Source organism: Acanthaster planci, linkage group LG05 (assembly GCF_054643075.1).
Source record: "Acanthaster planci isolate LZ-2023a linkage group LG05, COTS_SCS, whole genome shotgun sequence".
Lineage (NCBI taxonomy): Eukaryota > Metazoa > Echinodermata > Asteroidea > Valvatida > Acanthasteridae > Acanthaster > Acanthaster planci.
This window is the reverse complement of record NC_141781.1, coordinates 12,141,014-12,159,970: the sequence shown is the minus strand read 5'-3', so window position 1 is coordinate 12,159,970 and position 18,957 is coordinate 12,141,014. Positions and strand designations below refer to the sequence as shown.

The 18,957-nt window shown below is 40.7% G+C and overlaps 1 protein-coding gene across 2 annotated transcripts in view; it reads left to right on the top strand.

Moving 5' to 3' along the window:
- The first annotated feature begins 3,519 nt into the window (after nt 1-3,519).
- The window catches only part of LOC110981802 (G protein-coupled receptor 54-like), a 41,693-nt gene continuing 26,255 nt past the window's right edge, over nt 3,520-18,957 (top strand). The window contains exon 1 of one of the 2 annotated variants that reach the window (XM_087136641.1): nt 3,520-4,102. In XM_087136641.1, coding sequence (XP_086992767.1) covers nt 3,794-4,102 — 309 coding nt within the window. In that variant the 5' untranslated portion in view covers nt 3,520-3,793. The remainder of the gene's footprint in view (nt 4,103-18,957) is intronic. The other variant, XM_022239734.2, reaches the window with a different exon arrangement.

Genomic DNA, 18,957 nt, shown 5'->3' with positions numbered 1-18,957 from the left:
TACGAATGCAAAAACAGAAATAAATAACACGGAAATGGGCAAAATAGAAACTAGAAATGCCTGTATTATTTTACAGTGTTTGACCAATAACCAATTCATCTCAAACCATATTACAGTTACTTTATTGAACTAGGGGGACATCATCAAATAAATCATACCACAACTTAGAATGAGTATTTGTAATATTATCAGATATTTTATAAAGAAAGTGGTGAAATAATAAGGGAATAAATATGGTGCTTGGCCAGTCTTAAATGGACTTGGCGTGCGCTTGGCGAGGCGCGTGCACGCAAACTTTTGACCAATCAGAATCGATTAAACTGTATGATATCCAGCCGCGAATAATTTTCGCAGCAGGCATTATCACTTCTCAGCGGGTATAAGTCAAGTTGCACGTTGTTGAATAGGGAGACTTTCTGAGGTATTAATGAATTCCATTTATTTGCTTAGTTAGTTGAATATAAACCAGCAACTAATAAGAGTCCCGGATAGGTCTAATAAGAGTTTTGCTTAGGGCCAACAAATGGTTACGTCCAACAAACGTATTCCCTATGTAAACACATCTCGAGCACAGCACCAGTATGGTCGCATGTTGCCAACATATATTTGCCATATTGAGCCTTAATACAACATTTGAAAAAATGGCCAAATTGACGAAGTCCATTTTTGAAAAAGGTAGCTTTGATTATATGACAGTTATCCTCCAAATTTCACGAGAGAGCCCAATTATTCAAACTTTGCTATCTTAAATAGGCTTAAAGTAACATGGGCCTGCAAAATTCGATTTCTTTCCAAGAAACAAAGCCCCAATCCTCCCTATTTGGGTAGTGTTCGGCATGCTAGAAAGGGAGTCAAGGAAGCACTTTTCTTGAAAGCAGTCCCCGTCGTTCCTTTAATCTTTTGAGTTATTTTGTATCGAATTAGTTTCGTTTATGAAAGAACTACAAATTTGGCTGGCCAAAAATGCATGGAAAGACTTTTTAACACAGTAAGTGCACTATGTGATTCCGTTCAAATGGCATAAGTGGATTAGGCACCTCGACAGATTGAGTTTGATCGTACCCGACTGGGCACTTTACAAAAGATTCGTACCATTATCATTAGGCTTTGAGCGTATTAACTAAAAATCCATTTACTATTAAATTAATATGAGGAATAAGCGGAAGAGGATATTGCTGCACGAGTCCCTTGGCTTAATATTTTACCGCAATGTAAAAGGTTTTATGGTTGCCATAATATTCAAAATAATTTGCCTTTGTCGTGAATACTTGACTAATAGACTAAGAGAAAGCCATTAAATGGCGCTGCATACATCTGTTTGAGGTGTAAGCAAAAACAAAAAGAGGTTTCATTGCAGCTGTATGTTAAGTGAAGCTCTTGCGTGTTACCACAGTGCAAAGAGCACACCGTTATAACGTGTCTTGATTTGTTTCTCACTTCAAGTAATTAGGGTAACAAACAGCCTTATTGATGAGTCTGATAATACGATCTTTATTTTTTCCACATTCTGGAAGTGTATTCATCACTGTTTTACAGCTATTTTTATCTGAATTAAGAACCCGATGCGAGGCCCACGCTTCTGCTGCGTAAAATTGAAATAATTTGTCATTTACTGTCTGTGGAAGGCTTAATTATAAACGTTGAACCGAGCAATACAACTGCTACTGCACGGACAGATGAATCCACAATTGAGAAGTCATGTACATGTATTAGGGAATTAGTTTGGGGGAAAAAACAAAAAGAGGTACACCCAGCTGGAGACCTTACGATTCCAAGAGTTTATAAATTTGCTTGTACATGCGAATACACGCAAATCGTCTATGGTTATAAAGCAGGCCACTTTGTTGTTGTACCATAGCCTATTAGCCCTAAAAGAAAAGGGCTTTTTCAAATTGTCTCAAAATGCAGGGACAGACTATGATATCATAAGAACTCAGCTGTCCCATACTCGATTTGTAAAAATGTTTGATTCCATTTAAACACATTCATTTGAGCACGTAATGTAAAGTTTCTTCTATTTTCAAGTCATTGGAAGGTAACACCTGTCAATGGAAAGATTTATTGGCTGGCTTGTCTTGGAAAAACGGGAGAAACATGAAAACGGAGTTCGATTTTCACAAAAGTGATGTGATTGCAGAGCTCTACTAAAGAAAGGAGGAAAGAAAAATATCCAAAAGGCAAATATGGATTGCCGCGATATTTAAGAATATGTCAGGTGACGGCTGATTCCTACCCCATAGGGCCTCCAATATCAAAATTGTTGAACAATCCACCCTGGACCCCACAGTAGTTCCAACTTCTCTAGCGTTTAACGTTGCTCCCAGCCATAGCAGGTTTTTCTTGGGCTTAGGTCATACGACATGCAGTCACTTTGTGTTTGATCAGTTAGTGACTTAATACTGGTCCAATTGGCGCTTCATTCATCTAGAGGACCACTCAACCTGCTGCCTCGTTTTTGACTGCCGCACTCTGGAACCATCCATATGTATTACATGTCCTCAACCACAGCCTAGTTTCAACAAGTCCCAGTAATACAATTTTCAGCGTCAGCAGGAACGACCACCGTCCTCTGCCTAATGCAATTATGAGGCATCGGTTGCTAGGCCGAATTTCTCGCGATACGAAGCGCAGCATGAATTTTCGCCCTGAAATTAATTTTCGTGGGCTTGGATTACCGTGCCGGATTACGATCGTGCGGATCGATAACGCAGCTCTTCCCTTTTCACCAACAGTGTCAGGGGATTTTGAAGAGCGACATTTCTTGTGTCACGTTACCACGTCGTACGGCACTTGTTTGCACTGCATTTCTTTCGATGGCAAGAAGGGTTTATTTGCTCGGAGTGTCGCGGGGACTTTTTGATTTTCGTGTCTGATTCGACTTTGCAAAGCGTGTACTCTTACGATTACATATTCTAGTTACATTGGAATTGTGTTCATTTATTGTGGGTCAAGATATGAAGAAAACGTGTTTATAAATCACTGCATGGAATACGCTTGAATGTCAAACCAGAGTTCAAACTCTTGCACTATACTTAGGAATAACAAATCCAAAGCATAGAACAAAGAACGATCAAATTGCAAATTAATTTTCATCCACTTTTGACGACTTAGATCTATTCATACTTTTCAACTGTTGTGTACTAATTTTCTAGCCCACACCACTGAAAATATGTTTAATTTAGCTGCTTACTTACAGCTCTTAAATTAGGTATAAATATACTCTAATTAGCTTCATTTTTTAGATTCGTGTAATTTGATGAGCCAACTTTATTTGGAGCACAAAGTGACAGCTACAGACTTTAATTACAAGTAATGATAACCAAACCAGCATTTAATACCCACCCGTTTATCTCGCCAGTGCTCTTACATCTTCCTGGCCAGTGTTTGAGATGGTGAATCACGTGACAGCTCCCGGCTGAATAGCCGGGTTGGTAATGCGCAAGCGTACTGCTGGCCTGCACCTCTTGCCTGCACGTTCTGTGCTTCGCTTCAGGCGACCAAGGACTCTGACAGAAAAAAAAAGCACTACATGGGGGATATACAAAAGAGCACGTGTTGGTTGTCGCACGCTCAGTCCGCGTAGATAGTCTCTGCCCACGACAGGCAGCGCAACTGCACGTAGTTTGGGCGAGTCCTATCGCCAAAGCTTCTAGCACGTCGGAAAACCTTCATAAAACTGTTAATCTTTCTTCTTTTCTGTCAGTCTCTCCATCTTGTAAGCTCGACTACAATAGTAATTGCTTTAGCCTACATTGTACAACGCTGGCTCGACGACAGTGTAAGTAATTGGCAAATGATGGCGGAATTGGAAGTTCTGAACTGCACGTACTGTGAGGAGCCACAGCAAGGGGCTCAAAGGGTGATACTCCCCATCATCATGGTGTTGATCGCTGCGGTTGGGATAACCGGCAACTCCCTAGTCCTCTTCATCATCTTAGGCCACCGCGACATGAGAACTGTCACCAACAGTTTTGTTGCCAGCCTGGCGCTGACCGACATCGCCATACTGGTCATTTGTGTTATCCCGACTGCCGTTGTCTACGTGACAAACACATGGAAGCTGGGCGAATTTTTGTGCCGCGCGGCCAGCTATACACAGGCAGTGAGTATATAAACACTCCTTTAAAAAAAAGCATTGTCAAATTCACAAGAAGACGTCCAAAGTGATAAGCCGAATCAGACAGTTTAACATCACTCGCACCTAAGGATATCCACAGCAACTTGCTCTTCGTGTGTCAGACAATTTGTTTCCATATTTCACAATTTTTGTTCTGGAGTTTTTAAGGCCGGCTCATACTTCACGCGAAAACGAACACAAACGCGACTTTGTGACGTTAGATTAAGGGTTAATGTTTGCGCTGCAAATTTGCAAAAGTTGAATCCATTTCAATCAGAGCAAAATTTCGTGATTTTGTTCATGGCAAAATTGTTCATCTCAGTGTGAATAAAAATAGCCTCAGTATTAACCATTTCACAAAGTTTGAGCACTAATGAAATCCTACTCTCACCTACCTCGATCCCAAAGATTCGAACTGATACAGATTTTGAGCACAGTTTGCTTTGTAGTACCCAAAACAAGCAAGTAGCTTAGGAGAAGACAAACCATCCGACATTCCAGATTGCGGTGCGTCAAACTGTACCATGATTGATGGGAAGATGACGTATTATACAAAAAATTGCCATGCCACATGTATAATAAACCTTTGAACGTTACATCAAAACAGGATGCTACTAAATGCATTTTAGTCGTTGGGAAGTCCAAAAGACTCCTAAAAATCCTCCTTATGTTTTCACTATAAAAAAAGTCGGCAAATAATTCAAGAGCCAAAGCCCCACTTATAAAGGTGGGGAAATTTATACCACATCCCCTGGATTTACGCCCCTGACTAATTGCTACCATGATCCTTTTAATGAAATTAAACATTTAACATGTTATTATGTTGGCATTTTTCAGGACTGTTTCAATTTGTATTTACTACAGCTACATACTTTGTGTCAGGAGCCAACAATTTGTATCTGCGTTGGGGAAGATACCGTAATAAATGTCAAATTACAACAAACGTCACCGTACATTCCCTAGAGAAAATGAATATTGTTGTTTGACTGATTGTTAAACAATGGTCTCAGGTGTTGTTCTACAGCATTTTTTCCCAGGAAATCAGGGTTTCCACCCAATTATCCTTACAAGCGCACTTCACTGTGTTTGTTTTCATAAGACAGTAATTTGCCCTTTTCTGAGGCGGAAACAGCATCTTCAAGGCTGGCCTGTGTCATTAACCATTTTCTATTCCCATGCATAGTAATCAACGAATTTAGGAAGCCGCTGTCGATCCGTGCATGCAGCCGTAATCACTTGTGACCGGGGCTTGTTTAGGGGGAACGATTTTTTTTCAAAAAACAAGTCAAATTTGTTTCTTTCGTGAAGGAATCCTCACCCCGAAAGAAAGGTTGTGTTACCCTTTCTTAAATATTGGTTCTTTCACACACCCCTCATTTTCGAGTAGAAAGACAAGTTCCCACCTCTGGTCTTAATGAACAACCATGACGGAACGCATGATTTTTCAGTCATATGGAATTTGATTTAAAGCTAAACTAGATCAAAACAATGTTTCAAAGTCGAAAAATATTTGTGTCAATTTTATGAGTTCACCCAATTTTGTTTTGAGGATATTGTTAGAGGTCTCAAAAGGCTGAACGGATTTGGAGATACGGAAGAAGTGTAATACGGTGGATGTGACTCTTTTTGTTTGTACATATTTAGTGATTAATGGGTCACGTTTGAAGTCCACGATCGGATTAATCCCATCAGCAATGAGGCGCGTTTTGGTTTAATGCCACCACATAATTGGAAGACGTCGATGGTTACCACGGCAACCGTGCATTTCCCCTAGGAAAGCATTGTCCCTATCATTAAGATGGGTAGACAAGTTTTAATTGAAATTTTAAGATTACTTTTGTAATCTCGACATACTGCGGAGGTAGAAGAATACTGCCAACGTCTTTGCATTGTATGGTATTTTGTGGCTGTTTTGATTGTGAAGATCTTACTTTTTTAAGCAAGTTGTTGATTTCCCACTGTTTATTCACTTATTCGCTCATTTTGTTGTCGCCCACGTAAATTAATAAAGAATTATTAGCTTGATATGGATGCCACAAGCACGTGCCACGATTGGAATCAAGACGAAAAGTCATGGTTGGATATTGGGATGAAATTGCAAAATGAAGAAGAAAATTAATATTCCCACATTCGTTGTCTTGTTTGCAATGATTTTGCCACCCAAATTTACTCCACCTATGACGTTCATGAGTCTTTTAGCGTGAAGTATTCCAGATTTGGATATAAGATTCCTGTGCCCTAGAAGTAGTTTAGTTTTGTTCAACTTTGCATCCCTGCTGGGAAATCACTTTGCCAAGATACGGCAATTAAGGGACTTAAGTTGAAACTAAATTACTTTTTCAATTGAATAAAACACAGCTTGCAACGTGCACCTGATAAACAAATGAAGTGCAGGGACGGGCAGACAGCATCCTGCATTTTATTCCTTTCTATTTGTGGTATACCTTCTTTTTGTTACGAACCCTCTTTTTCATTATGAAAGGAAAATAAACTGCAAGGCTCTTTACCCTGATGCTATAAATAGCGTATTTCCGGAGAACAATTGCATCTATGGCAGGTCCCTAATGTGATTTACCTACAATTCCAAAAAGCTCGGCTGGAGATCGATGTGGCACTGTCCTGGCTGTTTTTCCTGGCGTATCCGGTGTCGTTCCACGACAGTGCGACTCAGGTCGTCAATCCTTCTTGCCTACCCGTGGCCGGCCGGTTTACAGTGATCAGTGGGGAATTTGAAGGCCTGCGGCATACTTGATCGCAACTGGCGACTACTTTCATCCTTGGGCCCTCTTCATTTCGAATTACGTAACAATAATTTCAGTCGATTTGTCAGTTTCACTTCAAACTTAGTGCCCCGAGATTGTAGACCCCGTCGGAACTTTCAGATTGGACGCCTACAATATATCTCACTGCGGTGTCGGATTCCTTACATCAGGACCTTTTATATTAATTCGATAAAAGCTGTCCCTCTCCCGTCGATTTCTGTATGACTGACCTAAAACAACTGCCGCAGTAACTGGCAGTTGTCGTGGTGAATTTTCACGAGCTTCGCGTGAGGGGTTCTGCTTTGTAATCTGAAGACCGTATACACAAAATGGAACCATTTTCCCCAAATATGAACAGCTCTCTTGATGTATGCGAACGATCGAAACATTTTTATTAAGAATAAGAGATATTTATGTCACCTTTCGAATTGAACTTTGTCAGCCCCTTCCACGGCTTCGGGAGTTTTATGCCTTGCTTTCTACCGGTGTTTTGAGCCAAGGACCATTAATAAAGAGATTCCTGTGTTGCACTTGTTCTGTCGCTAACTGTTGGAAGTGCCTGGACGTGTCTGCATTGCTTTGCCGCCATCCAATCAATCATCATGGGGAGGATGTCGTGAGGATGAATATCGACGGGAAATAATGTGACAATTGTGAGAGAGTCCGGTATCGAATCAAGCGTCATCTCGCCTTTCCAAAGTTTACGCGTATCAATACGCGTATTATTCTGATGCAACAAGAGTGTTTATTTCCAAATTAGCATGATGAAAACATATCTCCAGTTTTTGGACAACAAAAATATTTCGCGAACTGAAATGCAGATAGATTTGTTAAGAACGGAGAAGTAATACGATTTACAGACAAGTTTTCTCTGGAAATATGATTTAACCGGCAGATGTTCACAGTTATCTTTCAAATTAACCTTCATGAGCGTGCCTGCCGGGGAATCATATGTATTACATGTAGATTGTTGCCTTCGCTGAAAACAGACTGACACAAAGTATTAATAGGCCTACCTCTTGCTCTAAAGAGCTGGGTTGAAATCCTCAAATTTCTCCGATATTGTACAATGCATTTATCGTGCCGAGCGATCCTACGACAACACTTTTATGGAAATTTGACATTCCGTTGGGGAAAAATGCCCACTTATCTGAGGCAGGTCAACCAAAGTGTTGACTGTCCCATTGACAGTTCAACGTACACCTAACGTCGTGAAGTAAGAATGACCATGAGCACAAAGCTGTATTTGATTGATTCGAACGATGCACTGATAATGGACAGTTTTTGCATGCATATCACATTTCAAACAGACAGGGCATGTAACAGCCGAGATCTTGGTTGGGACAGACTCTAATCCCCTCACCCCCATCCCACCCCACCCCACCCCGCTGGGTATGACATAGTCTGAAAAAAAAAACAGTTGTGTACGTTAAGGTCTTTTATAGGCTCTTTTATGAAAACTCCTCAGCTCAAAGCATCAATGTCCGTCTTGTGTGTGCTACGGACGGGCCTTGCCATGTATGCAGCCTTTCCGAAATGTCTACTTTTAGAATCCAATCATAAAACAAGCCCTTGGTGAATTATTAAAGACATTCGCAGTATGCGCTGTCGGCCCAATGTAATGACTTTTCATTATTGACAGCGTGTGTAGTACGGTGGGAGAGATCAAATCCAGGAACAGAACAGTACTTTATTCCTCGTTTATAGCCTGGAGAGGAGGTATAAACCGCAGATATATACTCCTGTCCTTTTATCAGAACACGAACAACTTGCTGTTGGGTCACCTGCTGAAATCACTGTTCGTTAATAAATCACTGGCAATGCCGAAGGTATCATCCACTTCTTCAGCACGGGGGAGGAACATAAAAAACTCTACCTGGGCTAATCCAAGATATATTAGGGAAAAATGGCAGCATGCGGCATCGAGTTGAAAGTGGGATGGATTTTTGCACAGCTACATTTTGGTATCTGGGCAACTCCGTGACGGCCTGTGTGTGTCTACAGTAGTGCCTGAATACTCCTCTCAAAATGAAGTAAAGTTCACGACATCTGCTTGCAAGAGTTTCCAGACATGCTTATGAGTTCAAAAAAGTGTCCTCTTGATCCCCACTTTATGTCGTTGTGAGTGACGATATTGATACTGACTGTCTGTCACATTAAATTAACTGTCATACGCTCTACCAGAGAAACGCACGCCAGCTCCTCAGCTGTCTTGGTTGCCTGCCTTCAGATACATTTCGAGTAGCTGTGCAGAGTACATGCAAATGACATTTCTGGAGAACAAATTAAATCTATTCACTGCTACAAACGCCATTTTTCAGTTACAGATGGTGTCTTTTCTCTCCAAAAAGCAACGAAACGTAAGGGTAAGATAGTTACCAATCCCACGTTCGGGTGTGAATACGTTTGGGGGCTCCGTTCAGCAACGGCAAATAATGCTTTACGACCCACGCACGACAGGCAGTTTATTTCATGTTGAATCCCATACTGGACAGTTTGACATTTCGGTGTTTTTTTTTCTCTCGTTTTCGCCAGCATATTCTTGCTATCGTGGATATTTCTAATAATAATTGTGTAATTTGTCGTGTTAACATGAAATGCCCCGTTGAAATGAAAGTTCCCATTGAGAAAAAAAAATTCCAATTTCACTGTTTGAAAGGCTCTCCTCAAAGCAGCCTTATTTGGCATCTTGCTCTCTATTTGTCCATTAATACTGAGTTGCATCTGTCCATAGCGTCTTCATACAGAATGGGAGAGACCAGACTTAATCAAGTTCTGGTTTAAATGTAAGTTTTCATTCTGTTTCATCCCAGATTTAAAAGTTGGTAAAGGGGTCTGTATACGGCAGTATGTAAATTGGCTTCAGTTTGTGTGAGCTCGCGTGTCTCCCTAGAGTTTCCCAAGTGGCAAGTTCCTACAACGACTGTCAAGCAGGTCACGTAGCCGCTGGTGAGGACAGCCCCGCCTTTAAGGGAATTCCATACAGAAATGCTGCCACTAGTAGGGTCAACGCGTGGAGATCAGCCCGGCCCTTGTCAACTACAGCAGAAGATTTACGACAGTAAAGGAGACACATCGAGTGACCATCACATTAATGATCTTGATTCACAGTAGTGGCAACACGAAATCGCACTCACATTACCCTGCGGTAGCGTGATAAATGCGCCGTCCTGTCACCATTAATGGCCCGTGCAGCCTCTACCTTTTCCCCGCTGTGTTTCATTTTTCTCCATCACACACAAACCCTGTCAACGTTCCCCCCAAGCCAAGTGTTGATTTCACCCCAGTACTTCACCCTCTATCGCACTATGCACCTCGGCTGTATAAATTGTTTTATAGTCATGTAAGCAATACTTCAGGATAGTGGAAACGTAATTCAAAACGAGGTCACCTCCACGCAACTTAAGTGAACTCTTGGTTTTTTTTTTAAATTAAAGAATTACATGCTTTTTAAAAACAGGACTTACCAGCCAGTATGCAACCAAACGGCCTTTGGGCGATGTATTTGGTAACACTATGACGCAAAGCTGTTGGCTTGAAAATAAACAGTTGAATGAAATCAGTTGGCTTTGCTGTCAGCCTTTTTTGAAATAGAAATTGGTATACCATGAATCATCCCTAAGCCAACACAGCAAGCAGAGTAGTGTGACAGGCCTCCTAATTGGACTGTCCATTTTCCATTTTGTCCGGAGGAGCATTCGCGGGCAACTGCGTTGAAGCCAAACATAAACATCCGCTCTTCTCGGCACTGACAAATGAGCGAAATGTCCAGGCAAGGGCAGGTCGGTTTAGCAAGGAAATTAGACGAAAAAGCTGGTGATTAGTTCTTCCGTTGGATGGTATCAACCACTCCTCCGTGTTTCCGTCTCAGGGTTTCTGTGCAAAGATACACAGTCACAATATTAAGCTATCCATCGCTTTAATCCATTTCCCTGTGCGACATCACTCGCTCTTTGCCGTAGATCCCGTTATTGGTCCAGGCTTACACAGGATCCCCGTAACCCTTTTAAAACACAGATTGCCTCGAGACAAATCTCCTGAAACAATTTTCTGAATAAATTTTTCATATAGAGAAAAATACTTACCACAATTTTTCTTTCTTGTCGACGTTCAACAAGGGGCTTTTACATGTACATACTAAACAATGCCGAGGATAAAAAACCAAGAACAGCAGACGTTGACATTGATAATAACCGCAAGGTTTGAATAAACCACTAGCTGTTTAACCGCGGTATGATTTGCAATTCAGTATACTATCGCTTTTACACAGCTCGAGTTTGCGTTTTTAGACTTTCCCGAAGCAAAGTGCCACTACTTTCCGTTGGCACTTGATTACTCGACCTCATGATGTATTTGCGGAAGACTTGATAAATGGGCTTCCTCGCGTTGTTGGCGAATTACTTGTCGTCTTGCTCACCCTAAAGTAACGACATGTTTGGCTGTAGGCTTCGTTGTGCTTTTTTTTTTTTGGCTTCATTGGATCGCTTCAATTCTTTTGTATTGATCGGTGATACGACTTATCCTCTTCATTATGGTCTTTGCAAGTTGGTAAGCCCGTGGATGTTATAAGCTCTATAGCAACCAGGGCGTGCGTGTCGATCGACTGCTTCCCGCCAACTTGAGCAACACGCCCTTCCATTATGGAGTCGGCACAGTAGGTGGTGATCGATATTTCCCCAGCAAAACCAGAGCGCGAAAACTGCTGAATATAGGTGGGGTTGACAACAGTAGAGAATTCCCCTTATGGTAATGGGGAAATAATATGGAGGTTTTTTTACGATTTGTTTGATTATACAACTGGCCGCATGCATATAAACAGAACGCAATTAAACAGACGGGATAAATCAAAATCTTCGAGTGAACGGGAGTGCAGGTGGAAAATTCTTTGTTTTAGTGAACGCCCAGCCCGAAAGACCACCTTTCCTCATTTCCTATCAATAAAAAGTTATTTTCTTCCTTATGTTGAATATCAATAACCTTGCATTTAATCGATTGGTTTCAGGTTGTCAATTTGAAAAAAAAAATTACGTTTGTGTTCACATCTGCATCAGTGGGGAAAATATTTGTACCTGTGAGTGATTGAATGACAATTTTCGTTCATACGATTGCCACGACTTATGGTATTGATTACTGTTCTTTCAAATGGAAGGTAGATTTAGTATTGGAACAAATGCAGTTTACACGAGAGCAATAAATCAATTTCAGGCTACAGTGGGATGTGATAAGCATTTTTAAGGAAAAATAATTTCATACAAATCAAAGTGCAATTACCTTGGTTTTCATGGACAACCGCCTTTGTAATTGATTTTACCCCCCCCCCCTTGATTCATCTAATTCAATGAAGGATTTTAAAGATAATAACAACAGTAGGGAAATTCGGCAAGGAACTCTATTATACCTGTACGTGTAACTCTGCAATTTATTTCTTTTTGAAGAAAATTTGTAAGCCATGGCCATGATAAATTCTTACCTTATTTTATGAACAGACCTTAAGTCTGAAGAAAAATCGTTCCAATCAAGAGTGCTCCTATATATATCAATTTCAGACAGTAGGTAATAAATGTTTCGTTATATGCATCTGTAGATTATAAAACGTCTCCAGAGATTCCCTGGCTATCTTGCGTATCGGGTGACTACGATCCCAGCCGCCACAGAGTCTAATAAGGCTTTCAAGGGTTATACAAATGGTTTAAGAGAGGGGGCCTTTTAAGCTGAGATCAAGCAGGGTAGAGACAAACTGCGCCAGAGAACCTGCTCAGCGTGCTCCAGCCTGGATATAAGAGTTGTTATTGCTCTCTAGTGCTTGGTACATACTCGCACACGTGTCCAGAAACACAATCGCTTTCGTCCTTCTCTCATTTTTTTTTCGTGCATCGCTAATGCTAGTGCCCGTATCTGTCTGAAGATTTCGCGAAATTTATATTGCCGTACGAATTAACGGCCGCTAGGGTAGGCTACACTGGTGAACGATACGGTTACAAAAACACGGACTTTTGAAAATTAAAATAATGTTGTAGTATAAGATATATCTTTATCCTATTGTCATAGCTGTATTTGTCTTGTAGCCTGATAAAATTGTACCACAGTTTGGACACTGTTAAAGTTTTGGACAGACTTACAGTCGAGCCAATAGCACGATTAACCCATGACGACTGATAAGCATGATTACATCGCTTGTTTATGCGACATCAATATCAATGTAAGATTGAATACATTGACCCTACGACTTGCTATTTGCAGTGCATCGTGCGTTCGGGGCATTTCTACTTTTCTGAGTATGTTGTTCCTAGGCTTACATGAACGAACTCTGCCTTGGGGCCACCTTGTACGTACTGGGACCGTGACATTTTTAACCACCCACACTTAACCTCCTGAAGTTCTACCGTACATCTTATTTTGATATAACCCGGTTTCCATTACGTTCCAATGTGTCATTTCAGTCTGAGAAGAAATTCAATGGATACACTCCTCTTTTGGTCTCTTGGTGTCTAACATGTGGAACTCATTACAAGAAACAACGTGATTGGGACCTCAGATGCTCCCTGACGATCATTTATATTTACCTCCCTTAGTTTTGTACCTGTTGTATATTTTTGGCATTTGCAGTTAACCATTTCGTTGTCGTTTTCAGGTCAATGGGAGACCAATCACGCTCTGCACCAATTAAGCATGTAATTAAAAACTCTCCGACAGAATGCCGTCCCGGCGAGATCCGGCAATATGATACGGGCTCATGAAAGTTATTGCGGGATCCTTAGAGAATTTTGAACCATGGAAGGGAATTGATCGTGTCGAACATTCGGGGTAGTCTTGCCAATTACGTGACCTGATTACAGCCACAACTCATTGATGAGAAGGCGTGTAGACTTACAAGTAGCAACATCTTTTGCTTACACGTAGACCTACAGTTTGCCCCCAGTATACGACATAATAACAGCCTTCGTTCCCCGAGCAATATAGAGTATGTTCACGACATGCACTGTGCTCGTGTTAAAGTTTCTGTGTTTTCCTGTTGTTGCTACAAATCGAAAACTATAGTTATCCTGTACTAATAATGTGTAGCCTAAAAAGTGGCGCGTACATAAAAATACAAAAACCCTTAATCTTTGCCTTGGCGCAAAATGTATTTCAAAGAATAATGGCAAAAAACATTTCTGCATTATATTGCTTGCTTCGTACCATTCAAACACAGGCCTATATAGTATGGCAAATGTGTAAAGGCGAACTGAAATACCCATGCACATTAAGAAAACACGACAGTTTGATTATCATTCTTTCAGAGGGGCAGTGGCATACGAATCAGAACAAAGGCACTGCAGTTTCCCTTGCCCCAAATTTAATCCAATGATAGTCATCAATATCTAAACAAGTCCCTCTGTGAGCACAATTCTTGTTTCTTGCTATTTAAATAAAATATGAATAGATAGAAGGAAAAATCCATGCGCAATTTTTCACAAAGGAGCGGAAAATCGTCGCATAATTCTTGCCTGACTTTTCAATGCGCTGTCCTTCATTGAGCAATTGTCGCAGGTTACTTCGATCCAATTCTAACATGTCCTTGACAATGTCATTGGGCTGTATCTGCCATGTTCGTATGCTTGTTGTGAACCTTCAAAGACACGGAACTTCTGTGTCTTCATGTTATTGTGTGCTATTGTGAATATTTTTGGAACGGATTCGTTGAGCGTAAAAACATTATTTTTTTCCACATCTTCAAAATTGCTGATGACTTTACAGAGCCAAGCTTGAACACGTATGTCTTCATAATATCTAGACCGACCTGTGTACCGAGAAGATAAGTGAAATTTATTTGAAGACGTGATTTGAATTTATTTTAGTGTACATTTGTTTATGTAAATTAATTTGGATTTGCAGCCATAAGGCTACATTTGAATTTCTTGTTCTCTGATACGGAAATTTATGTTAAAGTGGTCCTTTGTAGTAGTTTAATTGTGGTTATCGTTGATGTGCATGCATGACAAGCCTTTCCATTTCAAGCAAACCAGCAGATTACAATGGTTGCGACAGGAAAGTTTTGAAAGCGTGAAAATAACAGCTTGGCTCTGCATTATTCCAGGTCTTTTTCAAGAATTCCGTTTGACTGAGCAGCCTACACTGTGGGACGAAAACGAAATCCAAAGCTTTGTGGATGTCACACCTAGACACTCGGCCAAACTGGATCAGGCTGGGATACTTTTTTCTTTGAAACCCGACCCTTTACTTAATCATTAAATATTGTTGAACTGTCCGGAGATCCTGCTGAACCCACATGAATCGGACATTGTTCGCGGATCAAATAAGGTATCAACGTTGTGAAATCAGAGACGTGCTCGTACTTTCATGATCGTACACTCTACACTTACCTCCATGATATGCCACTAAAACGGTGTATGGACGTACCTTTATAATCACCCAAAACGCATTCCAATTTACAGTGAAGTATTTCTTTGTAGGTCAGGTTTCATGCATGTATAACTAGGTGCGACAGCATATCCAACACAGTTGGCTCTGGGACCCGCCGGGTTATGATTGTTAAAGAGATGGAGTAACCCCTCTTAATGAACTCGCGGCTACACATTGCGCAAAGAAATGTTCGGTAAACGGGCCATAGTGTGTATATATATTATATGGAGAGGTTGGATCAGAAAGTTTGAAGATGTATAGAAACTGTTTTCCCGGTATGATGCAGGTAAGCTACAGGCAACTAATATGAAAGACGATAAAAAGAGGTCACAGTCAAAAGACGGATTCATCGCCAATATTAAGTTGAAATAGCCTGAGGGGGTTGGAACTTCTCAGGGTAAGATTGCAGCCAGTACTATTGTATGAATCCTTAGGATTTTTCAAATATCCTTTCATCGACAGCTGCAGGGTGATGATTAAAGGTCCGGCGCTGAAGATATGGATGCCAAGCGTGCAGAGTGCAAACAATAGACACTATCGTCTCGGAAAAGTTGCTTGTGTTTGTGTTTTCTTGTGTTTGTTTATCTTGTTTTGCTTTTATTCTTTTGTAAGCAGTTATCTGTCACTTTTTTATTTGGGGTTAAATTCTATTTAGTTTTGTGCCCTCGTTTTACCGCTTAAATAAACCAACATTAAACATCCACGCCCCACTACCTATCCATAATTGGCTGGGTTGAGTTACTGTGTAAGCAGAGCTTGGCGAACTAGTGACCAGTTGAAATTTATACACATATTTATACACATAAAACCCCAGGTGTGAAACAAATGGGCTCCTTGGTCTTTCATTATTTATTAAGGGGGCAGGGGGTGATCGAGGTGTGGGAAGAGAGAGGGGTGCGTGTTTTTTGTTTGTTTGTTTTTTGTTTTTGGTTTGGTTTTTTTCTGAAGTTGGCCAACTCTCAGCAATGGTGACTGTCATCAGGCGGTCGGTTGCTTCTGGCTCTGCTTTCATTAAGTCACCTTCTCGTTCATCACAATCTGCATGCAGGCGCACGGTCCATAGGTTTTGCTGTCAACCATCTACTCGAACGGGCCTCCCACCAAACGATAAGCGTCCCGAGCGATATCCATTATGAGCGCGAGGGAAAGGTCACAAGACGTATGCAAGACGTGGACATCCTAACGGGAGGAATTTTTTTCTCATACGATTTTTTTTTCTTTTCTCCCTGTGTGTTTACCTAAGTCAATCTCGTGCAGGATATTAATGTCTTTCCACAGCTGTAAAAATACCCGGATGATTTTACCTCGGAGCTGCCATACCAACTAACCTAATTTTTTCCCCACTTATTGGATGACTTGATCTATAGGGAGTTTTACAACACCAATTTTACATGTGAAAAACATTCAATGCATAATAACCCTTTAAACAAAACTGGTTGTTGCCGCTAAATAGCAGAAACATATGGTCTCATGTGTGCACCGTCAATAAATTAAATGTTGAAACGTTCGTTTGAAAAAAAAACCCATTCTAAGTTGGTGTAACCAGGTTGTGGGGGGTATATTGCTCAACGCTATAACTCCCATGCATACAGTGATAACGGCTTCAAACGTTGCACAGCGTTTTATAAAACGTGAACAATAATTATACCCCCACTGTTCCAACAAGCAGAGAGATAAATGTATTCCGGGGTTTTTAAGATGACTGAAACCATTTACATCAAAATGAAAACTATATGTGTAGGCCTATGTCTTAAATTTTATGAGATTTGATTTAGGTCGTCTAGGTGATGAAGCCAAAGACAACCCATTGTTACATGAAATCCGAACAAGGAGTAACTCTTTTGAGTCGTTGATAAATGAATGTACAAAATTAGCCTCTTTGATAAGCTACACCCATAAAAAAATAATGTTTCATTGCATACTAAATACGATAAATGGAAATCATGATCCTGTTGTTAATGTTGAGGGACCCCAAGTCTTTATTCGTTGTTTAATTTGGCGACTAAACGTCAGAGTTTATCTACTGAAATATGCACATTTTATCAGTATGAAAGCAAGAAGTCAATCGTAAGATTGACTCAAAACGAACGCATTGAAAGCAAAAATCATCAACGTCAATGGATTAAAACGCATGCCTTAAAGCACGTAAGGTTGACAGGATAACACGGAATCCAGAATACAATTCCGCATACCTACGGGAATACTAAAGGACCTTCTGATGGAAATGCCTTGTGAAAGTAGGGTAATAAAACCCGACGTTAAAACTATCTCAAATATGACACAGAATGCTATTACTAGGAAATGATACCATTAAGTCCTCTTGACATTGCATCTTGACTTCTGGCTGGAGACACAAACAACATATCACAAAGCGCTATTAGAACTCATGACCAGGAAATGATATCATTTATTCACCTTGAAACTGCAGTGCGGATTTTAAGCTGTAAATCTGACCAAAATGTTCATGAGGATAACGAGTAAGGATTTCACATCGTCCTAGACATCATTGGTCGCCAAATGCTCCATTATGGTGGCCCTGCTGTCAGTTTCCAAAGCATTAAAAAAGATGAGTCTGCTTGACCACACCTCTTGAGGTTCATACAGAAATTTCCAAAATCCATCCCCGCCAAAAATTTGGTTCTGGAACCGCCATTGCCCATTTCTGAGTAAAGATGTAAGGGATAGGATCCAAACTCCCTCTTCTGTACAGAGTGACAAATAACAGCATACAAGTTTTCATTATCATTATGAACAGAGAGTAAAGCCAAGAGGCTCTGTTTCTGTGCTTTTCTACATTTACAACGGTTTTACTGGAACAAGTTTCACTTAGCCTATGCATGGCTTTATCGTTCCACGTGAAAATAACATCTTCATTACCAGTTTTAGAACTTTTTATATAAAAATCCTGTTGCTCAGTTACTTCACATTTATGGGTGTGCCGCTTTATAATGAAGAAGCTCACCATTTGCATAATTTACACACTGTAAAGATCCGTAAGCCTTGTACGGGTAAATGCACTTCAGTATATTTACCCAATTTTTTGCAAAAAGTGAAACCGGCGCGGACCATTGGAGTTAATGAGTAATGAACTCAAAATAGGACGACAAACATGCGGACTTGCCTCGCATCACGTGCATACTTAACACTGTTGTACTTTCGATATGAGGGTCACAAAGCGGACGAAGGTCTTCCACTGAGCAAAGCGGAGCACAACATGTGTAGGATTATGATTGAAACAGCATGCGACTGGCTCATAGATTTCCGATATCTCCATGTCATTCGGGACGCAAGGCAATCACATAAATGTCGAATCCTTGGGGGGCATAGACTGTCAATGCATGACAGAAAGTTGCGTGACCAACAGAACCTTGAGTTGTTTAGTGCTGTTGTAGTGTGCTCACGAGTACGAAAACGTGTCTTCCATGCTTGATGATTAATGATGCTTGATTCCATGTGAAGGAGGAGATAGTAAAGTCCTTTTTTTTCGCAGGATAATAATACAGGATACTTTAGAATAACAGCGCATTCGTAGGTGCCCTTTTACGATGGCCGCTCGAACAGTTATTCTGGTTAAAAGGGGGGGGGACCGGACAACTCTGTCGTTGATGTGCTAACATTCTGTGGGTGCCTGCGCTTAAGCCATGAAACTAGCACATCCTTGTTGGTTCTGAATTA